Here is a 22,252-nt window from a genome sequence, read left to right as displayed (position 1 = left end):
ATCCTAACTACAAGTAAGAATGCCCTTTTCTGTTCTCAGAGAGTGTGACGCTGAAAGAAAGCAATCTAGAGTAGGTCAGATGAGAAGTTCCCTCTGAAGAAAAGGGTCAGTGAGAGGGTCACAGATATGTCTGCAAGGACCAGATGGTGGGGACCCCAGAAGGAGCGTCTGAAATTCAGGCATCTTTCTGCCCTGCCTGCAAGTCATATAAGCAATTCTCCTTTGGGTGCAGCAGTACAGATAGAGGCGATGGATGGGGGGTGACGGGTGAGCAGTCACTTCCCCAGCACATTCTTCCACAAGTGGCACTTTTATCAGGAGTGATTCTGACAATGATGAAAAGACAACAGGGAAGACAGTGTGGGAACCACCTTTTGGAGTTACGCTCCCCCATCACCAGGCAGCACAGCCCCAGCGCTGACAGCACTGCCTCTCTATTCCTCTGGCCAGGACAAGGTCCACAGGACTCTTTTAAAGAGCCTTTCCTCCCTCTCCCATAATGACCTACCTTGCTACGTTTAAGGCCAAGCTTCCCTTCCCTCCCTGTTGTTCTGTGTCCTGTGCTCCAGATTAGAGATGCTGAGTTCCATTCACTCAAACCTCTCTCAGAAGTGCTTAGTCACTGATCCGGCCACGTGGCATCCGCTTTCCCGTTGTGGGTCTGGTATGTTAACTAAGAAAGTTATTTTCCAGCCTAGTTAGAAACAGCAGGAACTTGAATTGACTTGCTCCACTGGCGGCGCTGGAGGAGTTATGGCCGCGTGCCAAAGGAAAGAGTGGATGGCCAATCACCGGGAGCAAATTTCTCAATCTGCAGCCTGAGACTAAACCTTCCCGCTGGCGAGGGAGTTCTGTGTTAGGCCTTTGCTGCCAGACTCACACGGGGAGATGTCCTGTGACTTCACGGTGGCTCCACATGCAGATTCAGGAGAACCATGAACCACCATTTTTTTAGGGATAAAAATCCAGAGGAAAGAGGGTTAATCCTAAAGATAGCAGACAAGATCCTGAAGAGACAGTACAGATGAGAGGAGACCAAAAAGTGCCAGACACGGCAAAGTTAAGGGACAGAAAACCAGATCATGCGGTAGTAGGTGCCAGGCTAGCAGGTCTGAGGGCTGGCCCTGGGCCCTCGCTGCTGCTGCTACAGCTACTACCCTGCCCCCCTTTCTCAGCCCAGACCCCGTCCCAGCTCCTACCTGGTAGGTACCTGTCGTGGCTGTGGCTGTACTCTGTGGTGGTGAGTGACAAGTGAGTCTGTGTAAAGGGCTGGTTGCCAAACAGATTGTCACTGCGAAGGTTGTGGCAGAGTTTCTCCAGGAAGCGGAGGACGTAGGTGATGCTGTTGACGGCTGGGAGGTTGAGGGTGTGCTGCTCACGGTCAAACACGGCTGTGGAGTTAAGCGAACAGGGCTGAGCCGTCAGTTCCTCAGCTCAGCAGCGCAGGCAGGGCAGGAGGAGTCCAGCCCACTGCTTGCCTCAGGCTTCCCTGGTTACACAGAGGCAATCCGGTGCCCAGGTTTCCTCCCTCCTTCCCCTCCCCTCCCTCCCTTGAGGGTTTGATTTTTGCCTCCAACTCCAGGGCTTGCAATGATGGGAGTGGCCAGGGCAGGTCTGTTGCACCTGGGGCTCTGGAATGATTTTACTTAGCCTGTGAAACAACTGTGAACATAATTCTATCTGCTCCATCAGTTGGCTGGGCCTCCCCCAGGAAATCTGTTCATTTGGGGTTCCATTTCCATAAGAATTGCCCAAGAACAGAGAAGCTGGGCCGCAGAGGAGAATACAGCTATTGCCAGCAGTGGCTGAGGCGCACAATCTGATCTGGATAAGGGCAACTAGAATTTCGGCAACATTTGGAACTATTCCATGCCTGATTTTCTTTTAAAGTCCCCACCTATTTCTATTCAAAATGTATCTGTATAATCCTTAACAAGCAAAAGGCCTCTACATCTGTCTCTGAGGGCAGGAAGGAAATGGGGAGATAGGTCATTCTCAGGAAGGAATTTTGGGGCAGAGGAAGAACCCTAGAGAAGGTGTGGGTGAGAGCTGCTAAAGAAAAGTGGTAAAGAAAGCCGGGTCCCTGTAGACTGCTGCAGAGAAGCAAAGGAGAGGCCAGGCAGAGGCCTCAGCCTCAGAAGGAAAGGGAGGCTTGATTTCCCATGCAGTTTTCAGCCTTTTATAGCAATTCCTTCCCTGCCTGCCCCCATCCTCCATGCAGCCAATTACTCCCTCGTCCGGGCTCCCACACCACCCTGCATGCATTTCTCACATATTATATAACACCTCCCACAGTTAGCTGTGAGCTAGTCTTTCTTTTCCATCAGGGCAGAGCCTGAACATGTCATCTTCTTTTCTTTCCTTCCCCTGGCCAGTGTCTGGCAATAACCTCTAACACAGAGTAAGGACTCAATGAATGTCTGCTAAAAGGTGGTATTTATGGGGTCTTCCATGTCAGCTGGGTTTCCTGAGGCTGGATACTGCAACTAGTTAGAGGGCAGGGGCAGGAGATTACGGAGTAGTGTACAATTAAGACCGAAAGGCTGGGGCTTCCCTGGTGGCGCAGTGGTTAAGAATCTGCCTGCCAATTAAGAATCTGTCTGCCAATCTCACTCTCTCACGGGTGAGAGCCCTGGTCCGGGAAGATCCCACATGCCGCGCAGCAACTAAGCCCGTGTGCCACAACTACTGAGCCTGTGCTCTAGAGCCTGAGAGCCACAGCTACTGAAGCCCGCATGCCTAGAGCCCGTGCTCCGCAACAAGAGAAGCCACCGCAGTGAGAAGCCCGTGCACCGCAATGAAGAGTAGCCCCCGCTCGCCGCAACTAGAGAAAGCCCACATGCAGCAATGAAGACCCAACGCAGCCAAAAATAAATAAATAAAATAAATAAATTTATTTAAAAAAATAAAGATTGAAAGGCTCTAGATCAAGTCTTCACAGGTTTGGTGGGTAAGAATGGGGTTTTGGACTTAGGAAAACTGAAACAGAGCAGGGCACAGCAGGAAAAGTGACTATTCTCAGTGAAAAAAAACAAACCAAAAAACCATACTCTGTGCAACTGACTCAAACTCTCATAGCAGGAAAGAGAGGGATGATTCTTCCCACTCTGCCCTGAGATTCAATTCCCCTGTATCAGGGCTGGCTTAGGACTGGGAAGCCAAGGAGTCAAAAGAATGAGTGAAGAGTTCTGTGGTTCCCTGAAGCCAGCTAGGAGGCTATGGCAGTCTGGAGAAACTCTACTGTTTCCACAATACAGCCTCCTCTGGATTTTTTCTTGTGATCATCTTTAAAGCAACGCAGCCATATATTTTCTGTATGGGAGAGGCTAGGCAAGGAGACAGAGTCTGCGTGGGTATTCTACTTGGCAGCGATATGCAGAAGACCTGGAGGGGCTCTGGGAGTTGAAAATGAGGACTCTCTGAGAAATGGAATACTTTCATATTTCTCCAGAGCCTACAGGTGTGAAGTAGAAACCAGGATGCCTTGCTAGAAATTAGCCAGTTGAAAAGGCCCGCTCCTCTGACTAGGAGCCATACCAGCCCAGGGGCGCTTACCTGAGATAACTGCACCACCGTGACCCTGTTTGAGGAAGCCGAAGACGGTTTTCTGGTGATAAGCACAGTCGATGCAAGCCTGCACAGCCTGCTGCAACACCACGGAGGCTTGGGCTGGCCCAAAATGGTCAGGGAGCTGCTGGACCTTCTTCTTATCTAAGTGGGGGCCTGTGCTGCCATTCTTGTTCAAGTAAATACAAACTGCAGGAGACAAAGAATCAAAGCAGCTTATAGAGTATCCAGGGTAGAGAAGTCAGACAACAGTGCTCTCCTCGTCTTTCATACCCTGGCTCTGGTCTCTACAGGATTCCCAGCTGCTAAGCTGTGAAACACCGTGGGAGGGGGTAGAGGGTGGCTGTACCCAGCTGCTGCCAGCCCAAACTGCATGACCAAAGCTCTGGGAACGCAGCCTGCTGGGAGAACAGCCCAGACCAGCCAAGGCACAGAACTCGCACTTTGTCTTCTGTTCGCTGAAAAGAAGATCTAAGCAACTTTCCAGATGTATGTACTTTCACTTTCGGTCCTTGGTTGCCTTATCTATTCTTGGTACCTCTTACATGCTCTGTGTATGGAGCTGGGGGCTCTGGCAATATTAGTGCTTGTGTGTGTTTGGCTTTGGACTTAGAGTGGTCAATCCAGCAGTCACTTGCCTTGCCTTCCGTTCTGGGCCTTAGAGTCCCTTTGTTATCTTCTACATCAACACTCAGGCTCAAAGAAAGTAGGGAAAATAGGAGAAAACTGGAATAAAGAAAAACATGCAAAGGACCTGAGGGTCCCACCTATGTATTTCTCTGTTTCAGTACTTTCTCCTGTCAAGACAGCTGGGCACTCTCCTAATTGCAACCTCCCACCTGCCACTGTGCTAGGGCAGAGGCAGGGCGAGCACGGAAGAAAGAGGCAGTCCTACCCAGACTTGCTTCTTGGTCCAGAGAGGACCCGCAGCTGCCTGGCCAGCTACGGCATTCCTTCTGCTGACCTGACTTCTAGGCTTCCACTTGAGTAGGGGGTACTCGGCTTCTTCACACTGTCCTGGCTCACTAACTGAAGGGCAGGAGGGCAAAAAGTCTCTTTTGTTATTAAAGGCAAAAAGGTAAGAGCAGTAACTGTGTGGGCTGTGGACGGACTGCTGTCCTCTTTGGGCCTCAGGTTTGCCATCCACAAAATGGAGGGGCTGAGCCAGATGCTGCCTGAGGATTCTTCCACCGTCGTCATTCTAAATCTAAGGGGAAGCAAGATGGAGGGAAGAAAACAAAAAGAGAGAGGCAGGATGTGGAAGGTGACGGCTGAAAAAGAAAGAAAGGAAAAAAAAAGAAAAGGGTAAACAAGATGCATTGAAATATATATTTAACTCTTTTTTCTCTTAAAACCCACTACAATGAGCCAGATAACAAGAAAGGAGACAACTTAAAATTCTGGAAGCTGGAAAGCAGAGTGACAAAGTAGCAACTGACTCAGCAGACCCAAGAATGCTGAATCCTTAACCAAGAGTGGGGAATGATGAGAGCCAAGCTGCTCCGTCTTTATAATTCACACAAGGCCCAAGAACGGGCAGGGGCCCCTGCAGGTCGGTGTGAAGGTAGACTTAATAAAAGAAGAATCGGCTGAAGCCTGTTAAGAAATGGTTAGAATTTCCATGTCATAATATGACTCTTTCATTGAAAACAAAACAAATAAAAATGAGGAACTCAAAGAGAAAAGAGTAATGAAAATAAGTGAAAACATTATGTCTGTGAAAAGACACTTATTAAAATGTTCATAGCAGGTTAGTCATAATAGCCCCAAACTAGAACCAACCCAAATGTCCATCAACAAGAGAACAGATATACAAATTGTGGTATGTTTATTTACTGGAATACCACTTGGCATTAAAAAAGAATGAACTATTGACGAATGCTTCTCAAAACATTATTTTGAGTGAAAGAAACCAAATACAAAATAGTACACACAATCTGATTCCATTTATACATGAATTTCAGGAACAGTAAAATCTAATCTATGGTGACAGAAATCAGAATAAAGGCGAGAGTGAAGGCTGACCGTAAGGAAGCATGAGGCAACGTCCAGCGTGGTGGAAATGACTCTTATCTTGACTGGGGCTGTGGCTACATGGCTGCTTACATTAATTAAAACTCATCAAATTGTATATTAAGATATGTACATTTCACTGTATGTAAATTTTACTTAATTAAAGCACATAAAAAGGAAAAAATATAACCAGTTCAGTGATGATTTAAAAAAAAATTCTATATGGATTAAAAGGGTGAAATACAAAAGCCAAAGGATAAAACCTTCCAAAGACTGTGGTTCCCAGATTCTTTGACATTCCTTCCACTGATCTCTGTGATACCTGACCAATAAACTAGGGTGGAAATGACACTGTGCCAGTTTCTGGACCCAGGCTTTAAGAAACTGGCAGTTTCCACTTCTTCTTTCTTGGGACGTTCACTCTTGGAACCCAACTGGCATATGTGAGGAGGCAAAGCCACATGTGGCGAGGTCCATATGGAGAGAAACCAACAGCCAGAGCCAACCTGTCAGCTCTGTGGTGGAAGTGGATCCTCCAGTCGGGGTCAAGCGACCACTGCTGACACTGCAGGGAAGAGAGACCAGCTGTCGCCACCCAGCACTGCCCACATTGTTGTTTTAAGCCATGAAGTTTCGTAGTGGTTTGTTATGTAGCAAAAGATTACTGGAACAGAATGTGGTATCAGATATAGGGTGCTACAGTAACAGAAGTCCAACACACATGACATTGGCTTTGGGACTTGGAAGCAGAAAGAAGCATAAAAGCCCACAAAAAGAATGTGAGTGAAGCTGAAAGGGCCTTGAATAGAAGCCTGTAAAACGCTGGGGTCTAAAGGATTCTGTACTAGTCTATTTTGCACTATCTCTGGCGCTATTAGTCTGAGGTGGCAATGCTTCCACCAGAATGAAACTTGGGGGGTTTTCTATGAACACTATTGAAATTTACTTCATTAGCTAAAAGCCACAATCACAAATCTCTTGAAGATAAGACCTTCTCTACTTTGGGCTTCCTGTATAGCTGCTGTGAGACAATGCCCTTAAGATCAGTAAAAATCTTACTGTTTAAGGAAGAGTATCTGTGAGACTTGCCCTTACGATTTTTAGAGGGCCTTTTGGTCTGAAAGAGACTATGAAGCATACTCTTAAATCATTCTGACATCTTAATGAAAGATTTTTATTGTCCCATTCTGGATTTGACCCTTTCTTAATTTAGAACTATTTGCCTTCTGGAGAGACTGGAAATGAGAAGCATTTCCAGACTGTGAGTCCTGGACTTTTTTATTTGCTATGTTTGTTTTTGAAGCTCATCTCTCTCATCTTACACTTTTATCATAGGCAGTGAGAAGCCAGGTGGCACTTCATTACTTTGTCTGGAAATCTCCTTATAATTCACTGAGTTCATCAGGTACATTTCGTAGTTCCATGTTACTGCAGGTGACAGTGTTACCAGACTTTCCATCACTACCTAGCAGGTGTCTCCTGTCCGCCATCTTCCAATAAGATTTTCCTCACTTCCTTTAAGCCCTCACTGACAGCCTTCTTAAGACCTTTTAGGCTTCTATTCTCAAGTTTCTAAGAGAATCATTCTGGCAGAAGCATTGCTAGCTCAGATTAAAAGGGGCAGAGATGGTCCAAAATGGAAAGAATTCTTTGAACCCCCAACCTTTTACAATCAGGAGGAAGACTGAGAAGGCAATCTCAGATTTCCTATGGAAAAGGAAGGATGATTCAGAGGACAAAACCAAAGAGCCATGGAAACAACTCCCAGAAAGTAGTATTGGATCTAATTAAGGAATTGGCAACAGATGCCCAGCTGGATTTCAGAATTTCTATAAACCAGTGACTGTTATGTGCCTCCAGGTTTTTTCCCCTTTGAATGAATGTATCTGTAAGTTATCCTATGCCTACCCCATCACCGTATGCTGGGCATGTGGGGAGTAGACAACATGTTTCTTTAGGTCACAGGTCTTCGGTCTGAGAAGAACTACACTCAAGGAGCTATATCTGAGAAACTGCACCTGAGAGGTCTCATTTGCACCTGGATCTGACTTAGATGATGAGATGCCAGATCTGGAGCCCAATGTTGTAAAGGGATGAGACCTTTAATGGGGAATCTTGCAAGGGGAAGAATAAATCTTCCAAGTGGTAAAAATGTAAATAACTTATGTCCAGAAAGTGGACTGATGTGGTTTTAAAATATGGTCCATAATTCTTTGGCCCTCCTCCCAGCAAGATGTGGGGTCTACTCCCCTTCTCTTGAATCTAGGCTCTGTGACTGCTTGATCAATAGAATATGATATGGGAATGATGCTCTGTTGATTTGGGGGCTCAAGCCTTAAGAAAATGGTAGCCTCCACTTCCTGTTTCTTGAGACACTTGCTCTTGGAATCCAGTCACCCTGGGATGAGGAAGCCCAAGATACCTTTTGGAGGCATCCGTGCCAGCACCAATTTTGTTAGCCGCACGAATGGATCATCTTGGAAGTGGATCCAACAGCCCCAGTTGAACCACCTCAACTGATGCAATGTGGAAGAGAGATGAGCTGCCTCTGCTTTAATTACAGTACAGTCGAATATACTGATATTACCTTTTCCAGGAATATAAAGGTTACATACTTTTTCTAATTTATGCTTATTGTCTTATTTTAAAAATCCTTCCCAATCTTAAGGTCATAAAGATATTTTTGTATATTGTCATGTTTTGGTTTTCTACTGCATCCATGATATCAGAATTAGAGGCTGAAGAAAAGATTCAGAGAAGGGTCCAGCGTGGAAGGAACCTGGAAGTAGCCACTTCATCCTGACAACAAGTAAAAAGCTGAACAACCTGCAAAATCAACTATCCTTTTTAGATCCATCAGAGAACTGAGGTCACAGGGCAAACTGCTGCTCCCCACCAAGAGACAGACCGGTGAACACAGAGACTCACAATTTACTAAAAAGAAACCGCCACAGGAACTCGTGCAGAGGTAGGAAAATCTAAACTATAGAGTTCCTACTGGAAGCTCTGTGTGAACAAGTCTAAGAGTTAAAAACTCCAGGGGGGATCCAATCATGGGGTGCGGGTGGTCCCACACTTTTGTGAGTTTTACCTCCAGAAGCTCGACCAGGTTCTCACAGTGAATATCGGAGAAAAATGCCCTCATGCTTCCAGCAGTGGGAGGGGGGGAAAAGGAGCCATTTAAAAATATGCCAGACCATTCTGTCCTTCTTAACAAGGCCTACCCTCAGGAGAAATTATTTTACCAGAACTTAATCTGCTGGGATTTGATCAGAGCTTAATCTACCTGGGGGAAGGGAAATAACCAACTGCAGCCCCCTCCAGCCATCCTGCCCCATCTAAGGGGCATGAGGGGGACTAAGAAGCACTGGTAAAGTTCACAGTCCAAGAGCACAGTCTCACCGAAAGACTGAGACCTAATCATAGGACTATAGAATACTTCTCCTCCCCTCATACCTTACCATTATTACTAAAGGCCTATTTATAAGGTAAACTAAAAGGCAAAAAAATGAAGTTTGAAGAGACAGAGCAAGCATCAGAACTAGACTCAGCCATGGCAGGGATGTTGGAATTATTATTATTTTTAAAATTTTTATTTATTTATTTATTTATGGCTATGTTGGGTCTTCGTTGCTGCGCACGGGATTTCTCTAGTTGCGGCGTGTGGTCTTCTCATTGCGGTGGCTTCTCTTGTTGTGGAGCACGGGCTCTAGGCGCGCGGGCTTTAGTAGTTGTGGCTCTCAGGCTCAGTAGTTGTGGCTCATGGGCTCTAGAGCGCAGGCTCAGTAATTGTGGCACACAGGTTTAGCTGCTCCGCGGCATGTGGGATCTTCCCAGATCAGGGCTCAAACCCGTGTCCCCTGCATTGGCAGGCGGATTCTTAACCACTGCACCACCAGGGAAGTCCCTGGAATTATTAGATTAAAAATTTAAAACAACTATGATTAATATGCTAGGTGTTCTAATAGATAAAGCAGACAGCATGCAAAACAGATGGACAATGTATGCAGAAAGATGGAAATTCTAAGAAAATAAAAAATCAATGCTAGAGATCAAAAACACTGTAACAGAAATGAAGAATGCCTTTGATGGGCTAATTAGTGGACTGGACACAGCCAAGGGAAGAATCACTGAACTTGAGGACATCTCAATAGAAACTTCCAAAACTGAACAGCAAAGAAAAAAGAAGACTGAAAAAAAAGCCTCCACCCAGAATAGACTGGGTGTCCAAGAACTGTGGGACAACTACAAAAGGAGTAACATACACATAATGGGAATACCAGAAGGAGAAGAAATAAAGGAATAGAAGAAATATTTGAAGCAATAATGACAGAGAATTTCCCCAAATTAATGTCAAACACCAAAGCACAGATTAGGAAGGTCAGAGAACACCAAACAGGATAAATGACACAAAAAAACTACATGTAGGCATATTACATTCAAAAATGCAGAAAATCAAAGCTAAAAAATCTTGAAAGATTTCAGAGGAAAAAACCATCTTACCTATAGAGGAGCAACAATAAAAAATTACATCCTTAGAAACCATGTGAGCAAGAAGAGAAGGGAGTGAAATATTTAAAGTGTTGAGAGAAAATACCCACCCACTTAGAATTCTATCCCTCGAAAAATTAAAGTGAAGGAGAAACACAAACTTTCTCAGGGACTTCCCTGGTGGCACAGTGATGCGCCTAGAGCCCATGCTCTGCAACAAGAGAAGCCACCGCAATGAGAAGCCCTCACAACGCAACGAAGAGTAGCCCTTGCTCACCGCAACTACAGAAAGCCCGTGCGTGGCAACGAAGACCCAACACAGCCAAAAACAAAATAAATAAATAAATTTATAAACAAAACAAAACAACTTTCTCAGACAAAGAAAAACTGATGGAGTTTGTTGCCCTGCAAGAAATGTTAAAGGAATTCCTTAGAGAGAAGGAAAATAACATAGGTCAGAAACTTGGCTCTACACAAAGAAAAGAGCATCAGAGACAGAATAGGTGAAGGCAAAATAAGAACTTATTATTTTAAAAAAAAATTTTTTTTTTGACATGGACCATTTTTAAAGTTTTTATTGAATTTGTTACAATATTGCTTCTGTTTTATGTTTTGGTTTTTTGGCCACAAGGCATGTGGGATCTTAGACCCCCAACCAGGTATTGAACCTGCACCCTCTGCACTGGAAGGTGAAGTCTTAACCACTGGACCGCCAGGGAAGTCCCCTCATTCTTAACTGATCTAACAGATGACAGTTTGTTCAAAATAAAAATAGTAATGATGTATTTGTGTATGCTTATGTATATATATATGTACATGCTTATACATACTCATGTCTAAGTGAAATGAATGACACTAATCATACAAAGGATGGACAGGAGGAATTAGGATTCTTATTATATCTGTGAAGTGGTATAGTGTTATTTGAAAACAGACTTGGATTAGTTATAATGTTATTTGCAAACTCAAGGGTAATCATTTAAAAAAGTAAAAGAAGAAATATAACTGATATGCTAAGAAAGGAGAAAAAGTGGAATCATATAAAATGCTCAGTTAAAACCACAAAAGGCAGAAAAAGAGTGGAAGACAAAAATAGGAACGAATTACAAAGGCAAAAAAATAGAAAACTGTAACAATTATGGTAGATATTTATCCAACTACATCAATAATCATTTTAGATGTCAATGGTCTAAATAAACTAGTTAAAAGAAAGAGATTTTCAAACTGGATCAAAAAACAAGACCCACCTCTATGTTGTTTATAAGAAACCCACTTTAAATATAAAGACACATATAGATTAAAAGTAAAGGGATGGGACGCTGGGGGAAGATGGCGGAAGAGTAAGACGCGGAGATCACCTTCCTCCCCACAGATACACCAGAAATACATCTACGCGTGGAGCAACTCCTACGGAGCACCTACTGAACGCTGGCAGAAGACCTCAGACCTCCCAAAAGGCAAGGAACCCCCCACGTACCTGGTTAGGGCAAAGGAAAAAACTAAACAGAGACAAAAGGATGGGGACGGGTCCTGCACCGGCGGGAGAGAGCTGTGAGGGAGGAGGGGTGTCCACACACTGGGAGGCCCCTTCGCGGGTGGAGACTTCGGGAGGCGGAGTGGGGGAGCTTGGGAGCCGCGGAGGAGAGCACAGCAACAGGGGTGCGGAGGGCAAAGCGGACAGATTCCAGCGCAGAGGATCGGGCCGGCCGGAGCTCACCAGCCGAGAGGCTTTTCTGCTCGCCCGCCGGGGCGGGCAGGACTGGGAGCTGAGGCTCCGGCTTTTGTCGGAGCGCCGGGAGAGGACTGAGGTTGGCGGCGTGAGCACAGCCTGCAGGGCGTTGGTGCGCCGCGGCTAGCCGGGAGAGAGTCTGGGGAAGGGTCTGGACCTGCCGAGGAGGCAAGAGACTTTTATGTCCCTCTTTGTTTCCTGGTGCACGAGGAGAGGGGATTAAGAACGCTGCTTGAGAGAGCTCCAGGGACGGGCGCGAGCCGCGGCTAAAAGTGCGGAGCCCAGAGACAGACATGAGACGCTAGGGCCGCTGCTGCCGCCACCGGGAGGCCTGTGTGCGAAGGCGGGTCACTGGCCGCACGCCCTTCCGGGGAGCCTGTGCAGCCCGCCACTGCCAGGGTCCCGGGATCCAGGGACAGCTCGCCCGGGAGATCGCGCCGCGCGCCTCAGGCTGCGGCGTCGCGCCGGCCTCTGCCGCTGCAGGCCCGCCCCGCGCTCCGTGACCCTCCCTGCCCCCCGGCCTGGGTGGGCCAGAGCCTCCGAATCAGCGGCTCCTTTAACCCCGTCCTGTCTGAGCAAAGAACAGACGCCCTCCAGCGACCTACACGCACAGGCGGGGCCAAATCCAAAGCTGAGCCCCTGGGAGCTGTGAGAACAAAGAAGAGAAAGGGAAATCTCTCCCAGCAGCCTCAGAAGCAGCGGATTAAAGCTCCACAATCAACTTGATATACCCTGCATCTGTGGAATACCTGAATAGTCAACGAATCATCCCAAATTAAGGAGCCCTGTGGATGAAAGGCTCTTGGTGCTGCAGCCAGGAGTCAGTGCTGTGCCTCTGAGGTGGGAGAGCCAACTTCAGGACACTGGTCCACAAGAGGCCTCCCAGCTGCACATAATATCAAACAGCAAAAATCTCCAAGAGATCTCCATCTCAACGCCAGCACCCAGCTTCACTCAACGACCAGCAAGCTACAGTGCTGGACATCCTATGCCAAACAACTAGCAAGACACGAACACAACCCCACCCATTAGCAGAGAGGCTGCCCAAAATCATAATAAGTCTACAGACACCCCAAAACACACCACCAGACGTGGACCTGCCCACCAGAAAGACAAGATCCAGCCTCATCCACCAGAACACAGGCACTAGTACCCTCCACCAGGAAGCCGACACAACCCACTGAACCAACCTTAGCCACTGGGGACAGACACAAAAAACAACAGGAACTACGAACCTTCAGCCTGCAAAAAAGGAGACCACAAACACAGTAAGATAAGCAAAATGAAAAGACAGAAAAACACACAGCAGATGAAGGAGCAAGATAAAAACCCACCAGACCTAACAAATGAAGAGGAAATAGGCAGTCTACCGGAAAAAGAATTCAGAATAATGATAGTAAGGTTGATCCGAAATCTTGGAGATAGAATGGACAACAGAATGGACAAAATGCAAGAATCAGTTAACAAGGACCTAGAAGAACTAAAGATGAAACAGGCAACGATGAACAACACAATAAATGAAATTAAAAGTACTCTAGATGGGATCAATAGCAGAATAACTGAGGCAGAAGAACGGATAAGTGACCTGGAAGATAAAATAGTGGAAATAACTACTGCAGAGCAGAATAAAGAAAAAAGAATGAAAAGAACTGAGGACAGTCTCAGAGACCTCTGGGACAACATTAAACGCACCAACATTCGAATTATAGGGGTTCCAGAAGAAGAAGAGAAAAAGAAAGGGACTGAGAAAATATTTGAAGAGATTATAGTTGCAAACTTCCCTAATATGGGAAAGGAAATAGTTAATCAAGTCCAGGAAGCACAGAGAGTCCCATACAGGATAAATCCAAGGAGAAATACGCCAAGACACATATTAATCAAACTGTCAAAAATTAAATACAAAGAAAACATATTAAAAGCAGCAAGGGAAAAACAACAAATAACACACAAGGGAATCCCCATAAGGTTAACAGCTGATCTTTCAGCAGAAACTCTGCAAGCCAGAAGGGAGTGGCAGGACATATTGAAAGTGTTGAAGGAGAAAAACCTGCAACCAAGATTACTCTACCCAGCAAGGATCTCATTCAGATTTGATGGAGAAATTAAAACCTTTACAGACAAGCAAAAGCTGAGAGAGTTCAGCACCACCAAACCAGCTCTACAACAACTGCTAAAGGAACTTCTCTAGGCAAGAAACACAAAAGAAGGAAAAGACCTACAATAACAAACCCCAAACAATTAAGAAAATGGGAATGGGAACACACATATCGATAATTACCTTAAATGTAAATGGACTAAATGCTCCCACCAAAAGACACAGATTGGCTGAATGGATACAAAAACAAGACCCATATATTTGCTGTCTACAAGAGACCCACTTCAGACCTAGAGACATATACAGACTGAAAGTAAGGGGATGGAAAAAGGTATTTCATGCAATTGGAAACCAAAAGAAAGCTGGAGTAGCAATTCTCATATAAGTTATATATATATATATATATATATATATATATATATGTAGTTTGCTTGAGTGCAGTGTTTTTTGTTTTCTGTACTGAATTCATTAGCATGGGTCGGTATAAAATTTAGCATAGGTCAATATGTAATTTGTAAACTAATAAGGTCTTAAAAGTGAGGAATTAAGTCTTTTAAATTTAATTATTTATTGTAAAGAGCAGAATAGCATACATAAACAGGTGCCTAAGGAAAACTTGTATTCTAATATGGAACTCTCATGAACACCTTTTTTTTTTTTTTTTCTTCTAACGGTATGATAGTAGGCCATTTGATTATTTTTATGGCTTTAACTTTACAACAATGAAATATTCGTAAATTTTAAAAAGTATTTTTCTTTATTTGATGCGGGTGGGATACTGGAGAAATGAAAGGTCAAACATCTATTGAGGAATCCATACTTGTCTATATATTGTGTACTTTTATTTCAAGAACTGATTTCAAATTCCTAAAAGGATGCTATAATAAGTTATTATGCCATTTTACAGACAGAATTAAGTGAATTTCAGGGAGGTATGAAACTTGCCTAAGGCTATCCAGCTACCAAGCGGTAGAAGTGAGAATTAAATCCAGGTATACCTATAAAAAAAAAAAAAAAAAAAAAAAAAAAAGAAGGCGAGGGCAGCACCAGGGTATGGGGTTGTTAGTTTTATAGGGGTGAGTAATTTCATACGCTGATGAGTGGGAGGAGTTCCAGCTATTTTGGGGAAGGGGTGGGGATTTCTAGGAATTGAGCCACCGCCCACTTTTTGACCTTTATGGTCATCCTTGGAACTGTCGTGGCACCTGTGGGTGTGTCGCTTAGCTTGCTGATGTGTTACAATGAGTGTATACAGAGGCTCAAGGTCTAGTGGAAGTAGACTCGTCCGCCATCTTGGACCTATTTTGTTCTAATCAGTTTATGTTGTGTCCTCGGGCTATGTAATTCTTTTAAAGGTTGTGCCCTGCCCCCTTTCCTCCTGTTTCATATTGAATATATAATATTTACCAGAGTATGTTTTAATAATTAATACATGATATATTGTATAATTAATTTATATATCATATATATAATGATATCTATAGGTATTTGTTCTAATAAGTCATTAAAAATAAATGAATATTCAAAAAAAAAAGAAAAGAATGCTTAAGACAGGAATAAAGACACAGACCTACTAGAGAATGGACTTGAGGATATGGGGAGTGGGTAGGGTAAGCTGTGACAAAGCGCGAGAGAGGCATGGACATATATACACTACCAAACGTAAAATAGATAGCTAGTGGGAAGCAGCCGCATAGCACAGGGAGATCAGCTTGGTGCTTTGTAACCGCCTGGAGGGGTGGGATAGGGAGGGTGGGAGGGAGGGAGATGCAAGAGGGAAGAGATATGAGAAAATATGTATATGTATAACTGATTCACTTTGTTATGAAGCAGAAACTAACACACCATTGTAAAGCAATTATACTCCAATAAAGATGTAATAAAAAAAAAAAAAAAAGTAAAGGGATGGAGAAAGATATGCCATGCTAACACTAATCAAAGGAAAGTGGGAGTAGCTGTATTAATTTCAGACAGAGCAGATTTCAGAGCAAGGAAAGTTATCACAGATAAAGAGGGGCATTACATGATATAAAGGTCAAATATCTAAGAAGACATGTCAGTCCTTACTGTGTATGCACCTAACAACAGAGTATCAAAATACAGGAGGCAAAAATTGATAGAACTGCAAGGAGAAACAGGTGAATCCACTATTACAGGTGGACACTTCAACATCCCTCTATCAGAAATGGACAGATTCAGCAGGCAGTAAGGACACTGTTAAACTCAATAGCACCATCAATAAACTGGATATAATTGGTATTAGAGGCTACTTAACCCAACAACAGCAGAACACACATTCTTCTCAAGCTCACATGGAACACACACCAAGATGGACCACATTCTGGGCCATAAAATACACCTTAACAAATTTAAAAGAGCAGAAATCATATAATATGTCTGTTCTTAGACCACAATGGAATAAAACCAGAAATCAGTAACAGAAAGATAAGTGAAAAATCCCTAAATACTTGGAGCTTAAACAACACATTTCTAAATAACACATGGGTCAAAGAAGAAATCTCAAGAGAAATTTAAAAATATTTTGAACTAAATGAAAATGAAACTATAACTTATCAAAATTTGTGGGATACAGCCAAAGCAGTGAATCGAGGGAAATTTATAGCATTGAATGCATACGCTATAAAAGAAGAAAGATCGGGCTTCCCTGGTGGCGCAGCGGTTGAGAATCTGCCTGCTAATGCAGGGGACACGGGTTCGAGCCCTGGTCTGGGAGGATCCCACATGCCGCGGAGCAGCTGGGCCCGTGAGCCACAACTACTGAGCCTGCGCGTCTGGAGCCTGTGCTCCGCAACAAGAGAGGCCGCGATAGTGAGAGGCCCGTGCACCGCGATGAAGAGTGGCCCTCGCTTGCCACAACTAGAGAAAGCCCTCGCACAGAAACGAAGACCCAGCACAGCAAAAATAAAAATAAATAAAAAAAAAAAAAAAAAAGAAGAAAGATCTAAAGTCAATAATCTAAGCTTCCACTTCAGGAAATTTGAAAAAGAAGAGCAAATTAAATCCAAAGTAAGCATAATAAAAGAAATAATAAAAATTAGAGCACAAATCAATGAAATTGAAAACAGGAAGTCAACAGAGAAAAATCAAGGAAAGCTGCTTCCTTGAAAAGATCAATAAAATTGATCAGCCTTTAGACATGCTAATAAGAAAAAAGAGAGATGACACAAATTACCAATATCAGACATGAAAGAGATGGATCACTACATGGATCACTACAGGTCCATGGTCATTAAAAGGGTAATATAAAGAATACTATGAATAATTCTATGCTGACAAATTTGATAATCTAGATGAAATGGACCAATTTGGTGAAAGACACAATCTACCAAAACTCACACAAAAAGAAAAAGACAATCTGAATAGACCTATATTTATTAAAGAACCTGAATCAGTAATTAATCACCTTCCAAAACAGAAAGCATCTGGCTCAGATGGATTCACTAGAATTCTACCAAACATTTAAAAATGCATTTTACCAATTCTCTCTAATCTCTTTCAGAAAACAGAAGCAGAGAAAATACTTCTTAACTCATTTTATGAGGCCAGCATTACCCTAATACCAAAACCAGACAATGACTTCACAAGAAAAGAAAATTAGAGACCAATATCTCTCATGAACATACATGCAAAAATCCTTAACAAAATACGAGCAAATTGAATTCAACAATATATAAAAAGAATTATACACTACAACCAAATGGAGTTTAACCCAGGTATGTAAAACTGATTCAACATTTGAAAATCAATGTAATCCATCACATCAACAAACTAAAGAAGAAATATCACATGATACCAATAGATGCAGAAAAAAACATTTGACAGAATCAAAGACCCATTCATGATGGAAACTCTCAGAAAACTAGGAAGAGAGGGAAACTTCCTTAACTTCATAAATAACATCAACAAAAACCCTACAGCTAACATCATACTTAATGGTGAGAAACTAGAAGCTCTCCCACTAAGATCAGGAACAAGGTAAGGATGTTCTCTCTTACCACGAGTTTTCCACATTGTACTAGAAGTCCTAACTAATGTAATAAGACAAGAAAAGGAAATGAAAGGTGTACAGTTTGGGAAGGAAGAAATAAAACCCCCTTTATCTGTTAGAAGACATGATTGTCTATGTAGAGAATGCAAAAGCACTGACAAAAGAAAATTCCTGGAACTAATAAGCAGTTACAGCAAGACTGCAGAGTATAAGGTTAATACACAAAAGTCAATCACTTTCATATATAACAGCAATGAATAGGTGGAATTTGAAATTAAAAACAATACCATTTACCTTAGCACCTTCAAAAATAAAATACTTAGGTATAAATCTAACAAAATACGTACAAGATTTATATGAAGGAAACTACAAAACTACAAAACTCTGATAAACGAAATCAAGAAAGAACTAAATAATTGGAGAGATATCCCCATGTTCATGGATAAGAAAATACTGCCAAGATGTCCATTCTTCCCAACTTTATCTATAGATTCAAGGCAATCCCAATCAAAATCCCAGCAAGTTATTTTGTGGCTATCAACAAACTGATTCTAATGTTTATATGGAGAGGGAAAAACCCTGAAGAGCCAACACAATATTGAAGGGAAAGAACAAAGTTGGAGGACTGACACTACCCAACTTCAAGAGAGTACAGTATTGGTAAAAGAATAGCCAAATCAATGGAACAGAATAGAGAGCGCAGAAATAGTCCCACACAAATACAGTCAACTGATCTTTGACAAAGGAGCAAAGGCAATACAATGGAGCAAAGACAGTCTTTTCAACAAATAGTACTGAAACAACTGGATAGCCACGTGCAAAAAAAGGAACCTAGACATAGACTTTGCACCCCTCACAAAAATTAACTCAAAATAGATCACAGACCTAAATGTAAAATTCAAAACTATAAAACTGCTAGAAGATAATATAGGAGAAAACCAAGATGACCTTGGGTATGCCAGTGACTTCAGATATAACACCAAAGGCAGGATCCCTGAAAGAAATAATTGATAGGCTGGACTCATTAAAATTAAAACCTTCTGCTCTGTGAAAGCCAATGTCAAGAGAGTGAGAAGATAAGCTACAGATTGGGAGAAATTATTTGCAAAAGACAGATCTGATAAAGGACTGTTATCCAAATACACAAAGAACTCTTAAAACTCAGCAATAAGAAAACAAACAACCTGATTAAAATATGTGCCAAAGTTGTTAATAGACACCTCACCAAAGAAGATACACAACTGGAAAATAAGTATATGAAAAGATGCTCTACTCTACATGTCATTAGAGATATGCAAATTAAAACAACAATGAAATACTACTATACACCTATTTGTTCTGGCCCAAATCCAGAACACTGACACCATCAAATGCTGGCGAGAATGTGGAGCAACAAATGAACGCTCATTCACTGCTGGTTGGAACGCAAAATGATATAGCCACTTTGAAGGCAGTTTGACAATTTCTTACATAACCAAATATACTCTTACTATGTGATCCAGAAATCGCGTTCCTTGGTATTTACCCAAAGGAAGTGAAAACTTATGTTTTCACTAAAACCTGCACATGAATGTTTATAGCAGCGTAATTCATAGTTGCCAAAACTTGGAAACAACCAAGATGTCCTTCAGTAGGTGAACGGATAAACTATTGGTATAGCCAGACAATGGTATGTTGTTATTTAGCACTAAAAAAAAAAAAAAAAAAGAACTATCAAGCCATGAAAAGGCACAGAGGAAATTTAAATGTATATTGCTAAGTGAAAAGGCCAATCTGAAAAGACTACATACTGAATGATTTCAACTTTATGACATTCTGGAAAAGGCAAAATTATAAAGACAGTAAAAAGGTCACTAGTTGCCAGAGATTAGTGGGGAGGAAAGAATGAATAGGCACAGCAAAAAGGATTTTTAGGGCAGTTAAATTATTTTGTAGGATCCTATCATGGTGGATACATGTCATTATATATTTGTCAAAATCCATAGAAAGTGTAACACCAAGAGAGAACTCTAAGGTAAACTATGGACCTTGGGTGATAATGATGTGTCAGTGCAGGTTCATCAATTGAAACAAACATACTGCTCTGGTGGGGGATGTTGGTAATGGAGAAGGCCATGCATGTGTGGGAGCAGGGGGTATACGGGAAAGCTCTGTACCTCCTGTACTTAAAAAAAACAGTCTAGTAAAAAGTTCAGAAAACAAAAAAGAGTTCTTCATAGCCGATGCAAACATCCAAGAGTGGGTAAGCAGAGTGTAAGGTTTTCCTAAATGTATGTGACCAAATTCCTAAATGTATATAAAATCCCTTTATGCAGAGCATTTTGCAGGACTGGTTTTCTACCAAATACCCTTTGGAAAATGCCACTAGAGTAATAAATAATGACACTTTTACAAGCAAAATGCCAGGAACAAGAAACTCAATACAAAGTTTAGAGGACAGAGTTGAGGAAAGCTTGAAGAAAGTTGAGCAAAAAGACAAAGAGAATAGGAATAAGAATAAAGAGGGTCAAGAATATAGAGGACGACTTCAGGAGGTTCAACATCTGAATAACATGTATGCCAGGAACAGTGAATAGAGAAAAAGTGGGAGAAAATCATTGATGAATTTAAGAAAGTTTCAAGAAATCAAATAATGGAATAGGCACACTATGTGTCCACATGGTAGGTAAAAATACATACTAGGTGAAATTTCAGAATAATGGGGATGAAGAGAAGCTTCAAAGGGAATAAACAGGTTTCACACAAAACGAAAGATATAAATTTAAGAAAGATTACATGGGAAAATAAAGATGTGGGAAGGAGCAAACTGGGGATAACACAAAAGAGAGGTGAAGAGGTTGTCAAGGAACTCAGAAGGCTCCAGCAGAGATTTCTTTTAGAGTTTGAAATGGATAGAATATAAAACGTGCTTGAACATAAAGAAAGATGTATATGGCAGTAAGAGAGTTTAAGGCTGAGTTAATAAGTATATAGCAAAATAAACACATAACAAAGAAATCAAGATTTACTCTAAAACAAAATTTTGTACAATAAAGGAAAAGTAATCATAGTACTCTACAGTTCAACTGAGAATAGCCTATAACAAGTTACAATACAAATGAATGAATTTCAATCTAATCACAATTATAATATCATAGTATTAAGATACACAAGCATGTGTGGGTGGGTTAACGGGTAAGGAGATGAAGAGTTAAATCCTGGGTTGCCAAAAAAAAAAATGAAAAGGAAGAGTTAAAGTGTGTTGTCAGTTGAAAATGCCTCAAGCTAAAAAAAAGAAAAAAAAAGCAATATAAACATTCCACTTACATATATGGAGATAAATAAAAGAATCAGCTAAATTAAAAGTGATTGCCTTTGGTGAGAAGTAAATGACAGGGGTATAGAGGGGACTGTTCGTCTTGTTTTTGTAATAATTCTTGTAGGCCTATTGTTCCTTTAGGCTATTAGCATGTATATAGCTCTGATCAAAATAACTCTTAAAACGTGTTGTGCAGTTAAAAGAACCCCAAAAGGTTGGTAATAAAGGATATAGTGTAGCACACAGCTTTCAATCTATGATAGCTTTTAAAAAAAATTAATTAATTTTTGGCTGCATTGGGTCTTTGTGGCTGCACGTGGGCTTTCTCTAGTTGTGGTGAGCAGGGACTACTTTTCATTGCAGTGCATGGGCTTCTCATTGCAGTGGCTTTTCTTGCTGCGGAGCAATGGGTTCTAGGCGCGCAGGCTCAGTAGTTGTGGCGCACGGGATTAGTTGCTCCCCAGCATGTGGGATCTTCCCGGACCAGGGCTCGAACCCATGTCCCCTGCCTTTGCAGGCAGATTCTTAACCACTGCGCCACCAGGGAAGTCCCTATAATAGCTTTTATTGTTAACATTTGAAGGGTCTATAAAGGTAACTTGGACTAATCGTATCGTTGTATAGGTGTGGAAACTGAGGCTCAGAAAAGGAAGTGACATCAAGGTCACACAGAAAGAGCAAAGGTCCAACTGGGGTGGTGAAACAGTGATCAGTCAGGACTGCGATAGCCTGGCCAAGAACAGGAAACAGGGATACAAAGTCAAGCTGCCACTTTTCCTAGGCTATGAGATTCAGACCAAGGGAGGGATTGTCAGCTTCGAGACTGCCAGAAGAGATGGTCTACATCATTTAAACCGAAAAGTGAGGCACAGTCATGAAGCTCCCACTGCTATGAAGCTTCTAGGTTTTGTTAAAAAGGCATCCAGGCACCTAAGTGATATTTAGAAGGATATGGAGTAAACCAAGCAGGTATGCAGGCACCTAGGGGGCGTGTCATGAGGCTGAAAAATGTAATCAGTATCTTCACCAAGGTGTTCATCTATCTTTACT

The 22,252-nt window shown here is 42.3% G+C and overlaps 1 protein-coding gene across 15 annotated transcripts in view; it reads right to left on the bottom strand.

The window, feature by feature from the left end:
• The window catches only part of SCMH1 (Scm polycomb group protein homolog 1), a 200,415-nt gene that overhangs the window by 18,236 nt on the left and 159,927 nt on the right, over window positions 1–22,252 (bottom strand). For 14 of the 15 annotated variants that reach the window (XM_033421987.2, XM_033421981.2, XM_033421989.2 and 11 more), the window contains 2 exons: window positions 3,556–3,756; window positions 1,200–1,391 (listed from right to left, as the gene is read on the bottom strand). In XM_033421987.2, coding sequence (XP_033277878.1) covers window positions 1,200–1,391; window positions 3,556–3,756 — 393 coding nt within the window. The remainder of the gene's footprint in view (window positions 1–1,199; window positions 1,392–3,555; window positions 3,757–22,252) is intronic. The other variant, XM_033421994.2, reaches the window with a different exon arrangement.

The sequence above is a fragment of the Orcinus orca genome, chromosome 1 (genome assembly GCF_937001465.1).
Source record: "Orcinus orca chromosome 1, mOrcOrc1.1, whole genome shotgun sequence".
Lineage (NCBI taxonomy): Eukaryota > Metazoa > Chordata > Mammalia > Artiodactyla > Delphinidae > Orcinus > Orcinus orca.
This window is presented reverse-complemented; position numbering and strand designations above follow the sequence as displayed.